This window comes from Myotis brandtii, unplaced genomic scaffold (assembly GCF_000412655.1).
Source record: "Myotis brandtii unplaced genomic scaffold, ASM41265v1 scaffold1617, whole genome shotgun sequence".
Classification (NCBI taxonomy): domain Eukaryota; kingdom Metazoa; phylum Chordata; class Mammalia; order Chiroptera; family Vespertilionidae; genus Myotis; species Myotis brandtii.
In genome coordinates, this window is record NW_005355909.1 from 147,699 (window position 1) to 162,532 (window position 14,834).

Below are 14,834 nucleotides of genomic sequence, written 5' to 3' on the forward strand. Positions count from 1 at the left end.
CCGCGGCCAGGCCCCCAGCCCCCGCTCCAGGGCTTGCAGAAGAGGGGTCAAACTGCTGGAGTCAAATAGGAACTCGGTGCCCCAGGGACCTTTTCCCAACGCGGCCCAAATATTTGTGGTTTGAAAAAGTTAAGAGAATGTGTGTGTTTTTTTCTCCCAGCCCCCTGGGATTTCCAGTGCAATGCTGTTACTTCCGAGGGTTTTGGAGACGCAGCGAGAATCGGGGGACGGCTAGGAGAAGGCTGGCATTGGCATTGTAACTCCTCAACCAGCCAGGGCTCAGCGGCTTCCTCTAGGTCACCTTCCTTCCCAGGGACCTGCGGTCTGGGCCTTGCTGCCCTGGGCTGCCCGCACTCTGTGCAGACCCAGGTCGCTGGTCCCTAAGGGCTGGGCTTCTCCTTCTGGTCCTCGCAGGCCGCCTCCCCCTTTGCCTGGTAACAGGAGGCACCAGGAGGAGTTAGGTTGGCAGGTGTCAGAAAATTAGCCCTGGGCAGGAGGAGGGTGGGCAAGACTCCTGAGATAGGGTGGGACTTCTAGTTTCTTTGTCTTACTGAAAGTCACCCTCGCATCATGCCGAAAGGAAGAAGCGAGGTAGCATTTATTAATCGCCTGCTGTCAGCCATGGCCACTGAAGTGTACACCCTATTGAATGGGCACAGCAACTCTTTGAAATAAGTGTAAGTATTGTGTTAATGGTGAGGGAACAAGATCCCAGATGAGTTCTTGCTCTCTCCACACACCACACTTAACCCTTTGCTTGGACGCAATACCTTTCAGCTTACACTCAGAAACATGTATCAAAAGTTCTTGTAAATCTACCCTAGCTGGTTTGGCTCAGTGGATAGAACATCGGCCTGCGGACTGAAGGGTCCAGGGTTCAGTTCCGGTCAAGGGCACATGCCCAGGTTGTGGGCTTGATCCCCAGTGGGGGGCGTGCAGGAGGTTGCAGATCAATGATTCTCTCTCATCATTGAGGTTTCTATCTCTCCCTCCCTTCCACTCTGAAATCAATTAAAACATATGTATATTGCCCTAACCGGTGTAGCTCAGTGGACAGATCGTCACCCTGCGGACTGAGGGTCCCAGGTTCGATTCTAGTCAAGGGCATGTACCTTGGTTGCGGGCACATCTCCAGGAGAAGATGTGCAGGCGACAGTTGATCAGTGTTTCTCTCTCATTGATGTTTCTAACTCTCTATCCCTTTCCCTTCCTCTCTGTAAAAAATCAATAAAATATATTTTTTTAAAAATATGTATATTTTTAAAAAGGTATTATAATCGAACAGCACAGGGTGGCAAGCTACCGGGGAGCCAGGGTGGAAAGAGAAAGGATGGGGCAATGTAACATTGACAAAAAGGGGCCAACCCAGCCCCTAGCCAGAGAACTAGCCTTCACTTATGGAGAACGGGGCCAGGCCTTCGTAGAAACCTCCTTAGCAGAACAAAGTCATAGGGCAGGTATGTAGGATGGGTTTTTGCAGATGGATTCTCTTCCTAATGTACTGCTTGAAGCTGGCCAATCTGCTCCGTCTCCTCCGGCCCTTCCTCCTTAAACCCTTGGTCCTGTCAGGGATGGCATGCTGGTGGACAGAGGGTCTTGCAGGAACCTCCATCAGTGCCATCCCCTGGAAGTGGCATGGGAGGGCAGCTCAGCCCTAATGGTCACCTTCTGTGAACTGGTGACAGGGTTACAGCTTTCTGCTTCCCAAACACTACAACCATCAAGCCAGATTCCTAGTAGATCAAGATTTTCCCTGAGAGAAATACTCCCCCTGGCAACATCCCAGCAACGAGCACACCAATGGGATCTGACTGTCCTGAGGAACAAAGAACCTGCCACAGGTCCTCCAGGAAATGAAAACACACCCCAAATGAGGAAAGAGCAGATATGCGCAGCAGATAGAGTTTAAAATACTGTGTTTTGAAAGAATAAACCTGCTACGAGAATAAACATTTCACAGCAAGGTGGATCCCCATTTAACAAGCCTCTCTGGCATTCCCTCCAAGTTCCCAACACTTAAAAGCCAAATTGGAGGCATCTGTTTTTCCTGCTGAAACTTCCCACCTGGGCGCCGATAGCCTTTCCAAACATTGGCCCAGGTTTGATCTCTCCCAGCCGCCTGCCGTCTGCGAACGCTCCGGGGCAGACCGTGAACTCGGCCTCTCAATACATGCCCCACTTGAACCTCCAAGAGTTATTTGGGAAAGACATTCTTAAGTTCTGCCATGTTACTAGCCGATGTATTTTAGGAAGTTTAAATAGTGAGATCCAGAGTCACACACTCAGATTGCCAGCTTTTGTCCCAAATAAGTGTCATATTTCAGACAGGAACCATTTCTCCTATCCTGGAAATGGACCTCCACATACACACTTCAATACACGTTGCTCAGAGACAAGGACTGTCTTCTTTTGTCTCCATAGATCTGCTCAGTTTCCAGTATCTGTCACGGACAATGTTCAGTCACTCTTGGTTCCCTTTCTGACTCAATACCCAGACACTTCTGGTGCCCTCAGGCACTTGGGGACAATGTTATACTAGCAAATATGCATATCTGCTTGCGAAGTGACAGCCCTGCTCTAAGTCTGACATCTATTAACTTAGTGGATCTCAAAGCCTGGTCTCTGAATTAGCAGCAGCTGCCCCTGGGACGTGGGAAATGCAGATTGCTGAGCTGTACCCTGGACGCCCTGAATCAGGAACCCTGGGGATGGGAGCCCATAACCTGTGCTTTAACAAGCCTTCCGGGTGATTCTGACACTCTGAGAACCCCTGGTTTAGAGGATGAAACTGAACTACAGAGGTTGAGTGGCGTAAGGTCACGCAGTTAGGGAGAGCTGATGTACAAGAAGCACAGATTGGCAGTTATAAAAAGTCACAGGAGGTAAAGTGCAGCATAGGGAGTATAGTCATTAACCTATAATAATAAAAGCGTAATATGCAAATCAATCAAATGGCCGGACAGCAGAACACCTGTCCAGACGACCACGCTATGACACCCACTGGCACCAGGCCAGCCAAGGCGGGTGTGATGGGATTGGTCGGGGGCCCGGGCATCGCCCCATGATTGCCCTGCAGAGGGAGGCCCAGGCCACTGGCCAGTGGGATAATCAATCAGAGGGGGGGCTCCACGATCACCCCAAAGAGGGAGGCCCAGGCCCCCGATCGGTGGACTGTGGCGGGTGGGCAGGGCCTCCCTCTGCCAGGGGAATCCATCGCAAAGCCCCAGCCGGGTGGGCAGGGCCTACCTCTTTGGGGCAATCAATTGTGGGGCTCCTGGACTGTGAGAGGGCACAGGCTGGGCTGAGGGACCCCTCCCAAGTGCACGAATTTTGTGCACCGGGCCTCTAGTATTACAATAACTATGTGTGGTGTCAAATGGATACTAGACTTATTGGGGTGGTCGCTTCATAAGGTATACAAATGTGTAATCACTATGTTGTACACCTGAAACTAATATAATAGTGCATGTCAACTGTAATTTAAAATAAATTTAAAAAAGAAAGCAACTTAAATCTGTTTCCAGAGTCTGAATTCTTTACCATTATACAACATACACTTCCTTTCTCATGAAGAATGAAATGGAGGGTGGGATGTGAATGTGGGTAGATAAGGTTTTTACTTCATTCATTGACCAAAAACATACCAAGTTGCACTATACAAGAAGAAAAAATATATATTGTCTTCTTTCCTAAATCAAGGATCATGCTGATGAAACCACGGACTCACTCCCTGAGGGCAAATTGGGTTCCCCCTGGTCTGCAGCTGCAGACTGCTTTCCACTCAAAGCAGCTATTTTGTAAAAGAGAACTTTGCTCACAACATCACATGCACCACTTTGGCTGATTCAAAACCAATCCATCTCTGAAACAAAAAAATGCTTTGATAGACTATCGCTAATAAGCATCATATTTTCTGCTACACCCCACTGTCCATGGCGAGCCTCATAACTGTCAGGTGAAAATCAATATGGGCAGCTCTCCGTTCATAGGATGGACTGTGGTCCTGGCCTGATGCTCAGTGGGGTCCCTGATGTCAGTCTCCAGTTCCCAGTGGAAAATAGGCATTGAATGACTCCAGCTGGATCTGGGGACCATTCTGAGCTCACTGCCTGTGTCTAAAAATGGCTTCCATCTACACAGCCCTTTCAAAAGGGCTGTGAATGGGGACTAGTCGTAATAATTAATGGCTGTGAAATGCTAGTGAGTTCTAAGAAGCAAGGAGTAAGAAATTGACTTTTTAAAAAGTGAATCTTGCTATGATGACTGAGAGAAAGGGCTGAATTTGGGGGCCAGAATAGAGGAAGGGAACAGAGAGGAGGCAGGGTCAGTGGGCGCCACTCCGGTCAGACTATACAGAGTAACAGGCATTTTAGCCACATCTTGTGTAAGGGGCTCCATTGATTCACAAGGCTCCCCGACAGAGGGATGACGAGAAGCTAAGGCAGAAAGGGCCCATTCATTCATGCAGAACACCAGCACTCCATCCCCATTGGCTCTCGCTAATGGCTCCAGGCTGATGGGGGGGAGGGAGTGGAGAGGCGGACGGGAGGAGGAGGTAGAAATGAAAGAAAATGATGACTACAAGATTGTCACGAAGCAACGTACAGCTGCACAGGCAACTGCATGCAAGTGTGGCTTCCCTTTTTAGCTCAGAGCTAATGTCCTCAGATTCATCTATTCTTCTCTTTCATGTCATCTTCCCCTCCCCTTCTTGCCTTGTCTTTTTCTGGGCCACCCTTCTTCCCCCCTTCCTATTCATCTTTCGTGTTCTCTTCTCAGTATTCCCTGCCTCTCTACTCACACCCACCTTTGCTTTCTGTCCATTTTCGCACATCTTTTCTTTCTGCCTCAGCACCCCTTTCGCTGTCTCTTGTGTCTAACAGGTTCTTGACTCGTCTCGGTAACTGAGTATTCTCTCCCACTCACCTGGAATGGCCCTCCCCCATTCATGCTCTCTCTCAGCTTTATTGTCTCCCGTGCTCCCACCCTTCTCCAGCCTCTGTCCCTTTGTGAACAGGAGCGACAGTCAGCAGAAGGGGCCTAATCCTTCCGCCATGGCCCCTCCTGCTGGGTATTCCAGCCACTGACAGATGTGCAGTACTGGGAGAAAAAAGTTCATTCATCCCTTCCGAGAGCACAAAATGTGAGAAGGGTTTGGGGGTGGAGAGTGGCCGTGAGACGGAGGACGAGAAGAAAACTGGAGTTATAAATAGCATAAAAGAAGAGGGAAACTATGTAGAGTATTTTTTTTCCCCTCTTTCTTCTTACTCAACACAACTCCAAGGAAATGTGCTGCAGCTGGAGAATTCACTGTTCAGTCCATGTCATCCTCTCCCTTCGCTATAAGCCCACGGTCTCCTTCCAAAGGACACCCATCACCGAGGAGGGCTGGACCACAGCCCAGGCATAACCACTGCCGCTCCTTCATCTGGACAGCGCAGAGGCTCAGGAGGGGCTGGAAAAGCTCAGGGTTTTTTGTGTTGTTGTTTTTTTGCCAGATATTTCCCCCAGAGGAAGCCTAAGACAGAGGGAGCTACAGATACTACACTTGCCACTGAGGCACACGTCCCCCACGGAGGCTCCCAGTCTTTCTGAGCTACAGTTGACGGCAACTGTAGATCATTTGAGGACAGGTCATATGGGCCCCCATCTTCCCATCCTACACATAAGCCACTAGTCTGAGTGACCCCAGCTTCCTTCTTCTTCAACCATAGAGTAGACAGGGAAGAAGTTAAATATCTCTTTACTCCACAACACTGCATGGTAAACTACTGGTATCATAGTAGAGATATAGGCCCTGGCGTGGCTCAGTGGTTGAGCATGGACGTATGAACCAGAACCAGGAGGTCACGGTTCCATTCCTGGTCAGGGCACATGCCCAGGTTGCAGGCTCAACCCTAAGTGTGGTGCATGCAGGAGGCAGCCAATCGATGATTCTCTCTCATCGTTGACGTTTCTATCTCTCTCTCCCTCTCCCTTCCTATCGGAAAGCAATAAAAATATTTTTTAATAAAAATAGTGATGGAACATAGATGTTTGTCTTATTGTCCACGCTTTTATCTTTCACCAGGAATCCACACACAGGCACAGAGAAAGATGCTGTAAGCCTTGGTGGGGGTTGGAAGGAAGGCATGGGAGTTGCTTTCCCATTGCCTGGGTCTTCTCCAGGGCCAAATGAAGCCAATCCCTGTGTATAATATGGGAGACTAGATGATACTGCTCTAAGTCCTTACTTTTTATGGGTTGGAAGGAAGGCATGGGAATTACTTTCCCGTTGCCTGGCGCTTCTCCAGGGCAGAATGAAGCCAATCCCTGTGTATAATATAGGAGACTAGATGATACTGCTCTAAGTCCTTACTTTTTAAAGCAGCTCCATGCTAGGATGTTCTCCACAGACCCTGTCTCCTTGTCCCTGAAATGAAAACTCTTGTACCTCTGAGAATCTTGACAAGGAGACATGAGAAGTGATCTTCACTTGGGAACGTATGTACTTCTCAGCTAAGAAAGAAAAAGACCATGTCCTTTTGCTATGAAGATGAAGCATTCTGATCTGGAGGCTACGGGCGAGTGTGGGGGTGATCTCAGCTATTGATAAGATGGAGCCTGTCGCAAGCAGGAGCACTGTCCTAAACTGAGAGTCCGAAGACAAGATAACTTTAATCTCTATCAAATCGGTAGACAGAAGACTTAGACCTACTGGTATTTAATAGGATTCACGATTTATACTAATACTAGAGGCCTGATGCACGAAATTCGTGCAAGAGTAGGCCTTCCTTCCCCCCGGCTGCCAGCACCGGCTTCCCTCTGGGGACCTGGGCTTCCATCTGGCCCCCAGGACTCAGGCTTCCCTCGAAGCCCCAGCTTTGCCCGGAAGGTCATCTGGAAGGACGTCTGGTCTAATTAGCATATTACACTTTTATTATTATAGATAGAAACAAACATATTGATCTTCATTTCATACAAATAAACTCTATTTTGTTTACAATTTCAAAGGATCGCTTTTTTCATCTCTCAAAATGTGAAGTCCTTAAGTGTCACCTGTGAACAGGCACAAAGCCCTCCTGTCTCCTCTCCAAATGGGTAGGCAGCTGAGGGATTCGTATTTATGCTGGAGGACTGAGATCCCAAGCAGAGAGTGACAGCAATATACCTCCAACCCAGGGTGATGCCAAGCAAGCCCTCAAAGATCAATGCCCACTGAGTCAAGAGAACATGAGACAGGGTCATTGGTTCCATTCTGCCCTGGAGAAGACCCAGGCAACTGCAAAGCAACTCCCATGCCTTCCTTCCAACCCCCACCAAGGCTTCCAGCATCTTGCTCTGTGCCTGTGTGTAGTTCTGGTGAAAGCTAAAGTGTGGGCAACAAAACAAACAGTTCTTTTATATCTCCACTGCTATACACGTAGTTTGCCATACAGTGTTGTGGGGTAGAGAGACACAGAACAAAAAATGCATTTCAGTTCATTTCCAGCGGCTTTCACCCTATGAAATTCCTCAGAATTTCAAGAAGTGAGAGAGTAATGACATTTCTTAGGCTAAGAATGTATCCCAGGAATAAAACACAGGTTTTAACTGGCTTTTGGGTTATCTGGATATATGATCATAACCTGCTTTCATGAAAAATCGAACTTCATTTCCGAATCAATTATTTCAGATCCCCCAAATTCAAGTTTTACATTTTGTATTTAAAATGAACCCCAAAAAAAGTAGCATGTAAAAAGAGGCTAATGGGATTTGTGAGAAACACAGATAGTCCTGCAAAATAGAATTGGGGTGAGGACTTTGAGCTTTTCTCCACCCAAGTTCCCAGGAGGAGTGTGCCTCCTGTTCACCAGGGGGCAGCAATGTGACCAGCCAGCCTAGAGAGCCTGGAGTGCTAGGAGGAGAGGAGCTTCTATGAAGAAGATGGGGAGAGAGAAAGCAGGTGGAGGAAGAAGCCAGACGCTGGTGGGCATGAGCAGAGAGGTGGGGAGTCATGGAAAGAGAAGGCAAGTGAAAGATACTATGCTCTGTAAGAGGCTGTTTCCAGTTCACACTCTGTGACTGCAACACTTCTAGGCCCTTTCTCAACAGCCAGGCTCAAAGGAGAAGGTCGCAGGAAATGCACAAGAGACAGAACTAGTCACAAAATGCAGACCTACACCCACCTCTCCTTACTCGGGTCTATTCCTAGAGCGTAGTTTTCCTGTCTTTGGAGAACAAAGTAACTCAGATTGTTGAGAACACCTGGGGCTTTCCATCGGAGAACAATAGCATCCGCACCCACGTAAGATACAACAGCTGCTATTTCAGAGCACAGCCCTCATCCAATGTCCATTGTCCTTCAACGCTGTGCTCACTCTCAGCTGCTGTTTAGGTTCCTACCTGAGCCGCAGTGTTCGAGACCAGTAGGGACTTCCTGAGTGGCCATCTCCTCCCAGAAGGAATAGCAAGTTCTTTGCGGATGGTGATTGGACTGGAAGCCACAAGCCATTTGAGAATCTTCATAAGAGTTGATAGCTCCCTGCCTCTGTAACCAAGGGGGAGAGGGGGGGAAGGACATATATTAAGAGGAAAATCTCTATAGTTTAGCCTGAATGGAAAATTATTTTATAGCATCCAAGCGCATGTAAGTAGGAATCATTCATAGATGATAACAGAATAGAACCAGTTATTGATCACCCCCCCCCATACCACAACCAAAAAAAAGGTCATAGGAAATAGGAAGTGTTTCTGACTTAGACTATGTATTTATTTTCTTTGTGTGTGTGTGTGTTTTGTTGTTGTTGTTAATCCTCACCTGAGGATGCACCCCCTCTGGTGGTATTCTCATCCCCAAAGGGTAGCTTGCTAACCCTCAGTTAGACCCTCAAATTGGAGAACCGCTTATGGTCTGTCTTCCCTTTAGCTGCACACAAGAACTCAGCCCTATTGTGTTAGATTCAGTCATCCACGATCTATACTCTCTTCTCCATTTGGCAATTGTCCATTCACTTAAGCTCAGTGAAACTAACAGAACAGAATATATTGGCACAGAGAAAAATGACAATTAAACCCAAAATATAGAAGGAGGTCTTGCGCACATTAATTCTGACCATACTTTTCATAATATTCATAAAATCATTCAAACTAGAGCTGGATGAAATGTACTTTAGGGCTCATCATCTGCCAACTGACCTAAGGATGCTGAGAATGTACTAACACCCTTGGGACTGAACGGAGTTGCCTTGAGTTATTGTATATCAGAGGCTGAAGTCCTTGTCCTTCTGTTTCTAGAGGGAACCACAGAATAGAAATGAAGCAATGAGCCCTAGCTGGTTTGGCTCAGTGAATAGAGCATTGGGCTGCAGACCAAAGGGTCCCAGGTTTGATTCCAGTCGAGGGCACATACCTTGGTTGCAGGCTCCTCCCCGGCCAGGGTCCTGGTCAGGGAGCCTGCAGGAGACAACCAATCAATGTGTTTCTCTCACATCGATGTTTCTCTCTGTCTTTCCCTCTCTCTTCCACTCTCTCTAAAAGATCAATGGAAAAATATCCTTGGGTGAGGATTAAAACAAACAAACAAAGAAATGAAGCAATGACAATTCTGCTGGCTCTTTGTGTTTGAGGCCAAGAGATTTAGGGAAATCTTCAATAAGGACACCCTATTGGACACATTTCCTTAATTCTGTCTTAAAACTATTTTTGCTGACATGGTCTTTTAATATTATAAGTCCCTAAAGCAACAACATTCAGGTTTTCTTTAAAATCCCCAAGAAACTATGAGTAGTTGGAATCCCACAATACTTTGCAACAGATCAATTTGAAACACATTTTCTAGACTAGCTGCGTGCTCTTGATATCTACCTATTCCCGTCTTCTTATATGTCTCTGGAGTCTTTCTCAAAACTCAGTGCCAAGTATCAGGGTTCTAGGAAAAGGGTCTTGAAGGAGGACATTTTTATTCCGTGGCATAAAAGAAAACTCTAAGTTGCCTGTCCTATCTCCTTTAGGCACTGTGTGTGCATCATTAGCATTAACCAGATCTTTGAGAGATGGCCGTAGGCCATACAAGTAGGATCCAGGTAGATAGATGGTAGGTAGTTAGTTTGTCACAGGCCCAGCTAGGGTAGTGGGCACCTGAGGGGAACTTGAATTCAGGGTTAAAACCTCAGGCTTTCCCTGCTAAGGAAAGGCCTCTACAGGGAAGGTGTAGTGTGCAGGGGAGAGATGGAAGGCAGGAGGAGGTGGTGGGTTAGGACAAAGCAGTGAAGTACAGATCTGGGCAACGACCATGTGGCTGCGTGGTGAGTCAACTGCAGGCTTTGCTAACAGCCACGTGCAGAGCCAGCCAGAGTTTATGTGCTTGGCTTTGTTCGTAGAGTCTGTCCTGCCCCCACACCAGGCTCCCACATTGTCAGGGATAGCTCATGTATTATTTGATATTATTTTATCAGTGGAGCTCTGTTTTTAAGATGCAGTTTGTTTTTCAATGTCCCCAGTGGACCCAGAGAACCCTGTTTTTTGAGAATAGGTTTTTGAGGAGACAATGCACCGAGCCTGCCATGAATCGCAAGCATCTTTGCTTGCAGATGCCCCTGGAGCACCATGACCCTTGTCACCCAGACACCTGCCAGTGCAGTAGACATTTCGCACACTGACCTAATGCCTATTTCAAAGCGTCTGAAAATGACATTTTTACTCAGGAGAGCCACGGAGCCAGTGCCAATTCATTTTGAAACTGTCGCAGTTGAGGGGAAAGAAGCAGGTTTTTAGCGGGTCAGAAATCTGGGCAGCACAGCGCCGCCTCACTGCTTTAGAAAGGCTCCACCTGAAACAAGTCCCAGCGTGTCTGTGGGCACCTGCCCTTCCTGGCTGCAACTGAACGTGACTCCAGGAGATGCAAGCTACACCCCAGTCTCTGCCACAGTTTTTAAATATTTTAGGCTAAATATTACTCAACCTTGCCCAGCTGGCATGGCTCAGTGTACACACACACACACACACACACACACACACACACACACACATATATATATACTAGAGGCCCAGAGCACAACATTTGTGCACGGGTAGGGTCCCTAGTGGCTGCCAGCTGCCCGCTGGGGCCTTCCTTTGTTCCACACCACCCCCTGGTGGTCAGTGCACTTCATAGCAAGCAGTCGAGCTCCTGGTGGGTCAAACTCCTGCTTGAAAGGACAATTTGCATATTAGGCTTTTATATATATAGATATACATATATGTATATTATCTATAGATATAGATAATATATATATATATGGAGAGCTAGTGGGTGACATATATATTATTGATTTCAGAGTGGAAGGGAGAGACAGATAGAAACATTAATGATGAGAAAGAATCCTTGATCTTTCAGCTGCCTCCTGCACACCCCACACCAAGGATCAAGCCCACAACCTGGGCATGTGCCCTGACCTGGAATCAGACCAGGACCTCCTGGTTCATAGGTCAACGCTCAACCATTGAGCAACACCAGCCGGGCTCTCTGCCACAGTTTTAAGGACAATATCTGACAGGTCCTCCCGCATTCTTCCCGCAGGTAATTACTGAAAGAAAGTAATGCACATCCCACACCCGCTCTATGTCAACTGGCTCAGCATTGTCCAGAGATGGTCACATTTCATCCTCATCGCAATAGTGCAAGATTCTCATTTTTATCTCCATTTCATAGAAGAACAAACTGAGGCCGTAAGAGGGCAAGCAAATTTCCAAAGGCCACATGGCTAATGAAATCATGGAGCTAGGAATCTGACCCACGTCCATTCGATTTCAGACTCTTTTCTCCTCCTAAGTGCAACATGAAGTGTGTGGGGCTCTGTGCAGATGGCTGAGGACCAGCAGCATCCATCCCATGAGAGCTAGTGGGTGACTTACGGCAATGGGTATTCACGGAACAAATCCGTAGCATGCCAAGTATTGGGTTGGATGCTAAGAATACAATATGAGCAAGAAATGAACTTTATTCTTAGGAGCATACAGACAATTACACAGGAAATTACAGGGAGGGGATGTGACAGGGTTCAGAGCTGATGTGAAGGGGGAGGGGAGCAGCAGGGGGGACTTCCTGGAGGAAGCAGACTAAAGTACTAACTGAAAAGTTGTGTAATTTTTTAAAACAATTTTTATTGATTTCAGAGAGGAAGGGAAGGGGACAGAGAGATAGAAACATCAACAATTAAAAAGAATCATTTATCGGCTGCCTCCTGCACACCCCACATTGGAGATCGAGCTCGCAACATGGGCATGAGCCCTGACTGGGAATCGAACTGTAACCTCTTGGGTCATAGGTCAACGCTTAACCTTGGAGCCATGCCGGCCAGGCAAGGTTGAGTAATATTTAGCCTAAAACACTTGGTGAAAGGCCTGGATAGTAAAAGAAGGAGATGGCGTACCTAACAGTACATTTGTGAAAGGAAAATAAGAAGGAATTAGGCAGGAGAGATAGACGTAAGGACTGTGGGGTTTGGGGGTGACAAGCACAAGGGAAGAGGGATCTGGGGCCGTGAGGATGCTCAGCATGCAGGGGATCAGGGAGGGTTACAGAGGGGGCTACAGGAGGGTCACAGGGCTGAGGGCCATGAACTCCAGACAGGAGCTTGGCTTTAGGAGTGAGGCATTGGAGGCTGTGTTAGAGGAAGTGACATGGTGAATCAGTAAGTTCTAGAAAGCCTCATTTCACGGACTAGGCAGGGGCGGGAGGTGGGGAGGTTGACGCAGGCACATGTGTCATGCTGCCCCACAGAGCCACACTGGAGACTGGGGCAAAAAAAGAAACATCAGCACCACTGATCGAACTTCACTTTTTAATTTTTTTTAATAATAATTTGGCACTGATGTGATCTTCTCTTCCAGTTTATTTCTCTTCAGTCAAACAGCTTTCAGTGCCCAGGTGTGTGTCTCTTACCTCCATCCTTACTGTTCTTCTGCACAGGGCAGGGCAAAAGTAGGTTTACAGTTGTTTATATGGGAAATAACACAATCTTATATAATAAAAGGGTAATATGCAAATTGACCAAACAGCAGAGCGACCAGAACGCCTGCTGCCCCTTGCCTTGGCTGGCCCCGCCCCCGAGCTGGCCCCTGGACCCCAATTGGGTCCGGGGCCGGCCAGAAAACCGCCTGTGACCCCTTGCTCCAGCCAACCCTACCCCCAATGGCCCCGATCGGGCAAGCTGGCTGGACCCCACCAGTGCACGAATTCGTGCACCGGGCCTCTAGTAATTAATAAATAACAACACAATAATAATTCTGTGTTTCACATACTTAAAACTGTGAACCAATGTTTGCCCCACTCTTTCCATGCCAGTGCACAAACTCCATGTGATTAAATCTATCTTTTCTTTTCTTTTTCTTAAATATATTTTTTTATTGATTTCAGAGAGGAGGGAAGAGGGAGAGAGATAGAGATAGAAACATCAATGACAAGAGATAATCATTGATCTGCTGCCTCCTGCATGTCCCACACTGGGGATCGAGCCGCAACCCAGGCATGTGCCCTGACCGGGAACTGAACCGTGACCTCCTGATTCATAGGTCAATGCTCAACCACTGAGCCACGCCGGTTGGGCCAAATCTGTCTTTTCTTAATCCACCACAGAATCTTAGGTTTTAGCCCTCCTGCAGAGCCATAAACATTTGAGACACAATAAATATTTACAGAAGCTGCTGCTTTAAAAAAATTAAAAAGTCCACTCAGAGGCAAAGCAGAGTTAACCCTGGATGAATGGGCTGAGGGCTCTACCATCGCAGGCACAGCTCTATTCGTCTAGGGATGTCACAGGTATTCGTGTGCTCCAACAGGAAGACAAACAAGCCTGGACACTGGGAAGCCTGGATTCGAGTCCTGCTCTGCCCCTGAGGCGCTGGGTAACCTCCAGCCAGGCTCTTAACCTCTTTAAGTTTTTGCTTCCTGAGGAGGTTGGCCCCAACAATCTCCAAATTCCTTTCCGGACTTCAAGCCTCCTTTTTGCTGATCCATCCACATTCTTTCTCCTGACCTTGTGACTAGCAACCTCCACTCCATAAAGAACCACCCTGGGCTGGAGAAGCCTTCAGCCAAAAATTGTCATCGTCATCATTTGGATTCGTGGCCTACAGTGTCCCCTTAGAATGTCTGAAAGCCTTCATTGTGTTTGTCTTTCTTCTTCCCTAAAGCCATCCTCAAACACTGTTTTTAAATATATTTTTATTGATATCAGAGAGGAAGGGAGAAGGAGAGAGAGATAGAAACATCAATGATGAGAGAGAATAACTGATCGGTTGCCTCCTGCCTGTCCCCCACTGGGGATGGAGCCCGTAACCCTGGCATGTGCCCTGACCAGGAATCAAACTGTGACCTCCTGGTTCATAGATTGACACTCAACCACTGACGCACACCGGCCAGGCCTCAAACACTGTTGTGACCCCACTTTCCTTACTTTTCAGTAGACAACAGTGAAGCTTAGGACGTTCCTGGCTACTGAACGGCGGTAGGAGCTTTCACATAGTAACTGCTCAATAAAAGTTTAGGCAGCACGTGGACAATTTCTCAACTTAAGACCTTTCACCCCCTCGCACGCACTTGCCCCTCCACAAGGGGCTGAACAACTCTGCAGACTTCCACTCAAGCCTGGGCTTGCTCGTCCTCGGAAGATGCTGGATAAGCCAGCGCCTCCGTTCAGATTGTCCAAGTGTCACAGAGCAGCTCCCAGATCAGCTCCATCTGCGGGCAGAGTGTCTCTGTCCTCGGAAGGACCCTGGGCACGGCTGCTTCCGGAGGGCACTTTTGTCCTGCTCCCTGAGAGGCAGGAGGGAAGGAGGCCAAGCAGAAATGCTCCTTGGCTTAGTGCTCCCAGCAGGGAGCGGCGGGGGGTGGG

At 47.8% G+C, this 14,834-nt stretch overlaps 1 protein-coding gene across 1 annotated transcript in view; it reads right to left on the minus strand.

Moving 5' to 3' along the window:
- The window catches only part of ETS1 (v-ets avian erythroblastosis virus E26 oncogene homolog 1), a 138,218-nt gene that overhangs the window by 99,366 nt on the left and 24,018 nt on the right, over window positions 1-14,834 (minus strand). Inside the window, exon 3 of the mRNA XM_014536440.1 lies at window positions 8,365-8,509. Coding sequence (XP_014391926.1) covers window positions 8,365-8,509 — 145 coding nt within the window. The remainder of the gene's footprint in view (window positions 1-8,364; window positions 8,510-14,834) is intronic.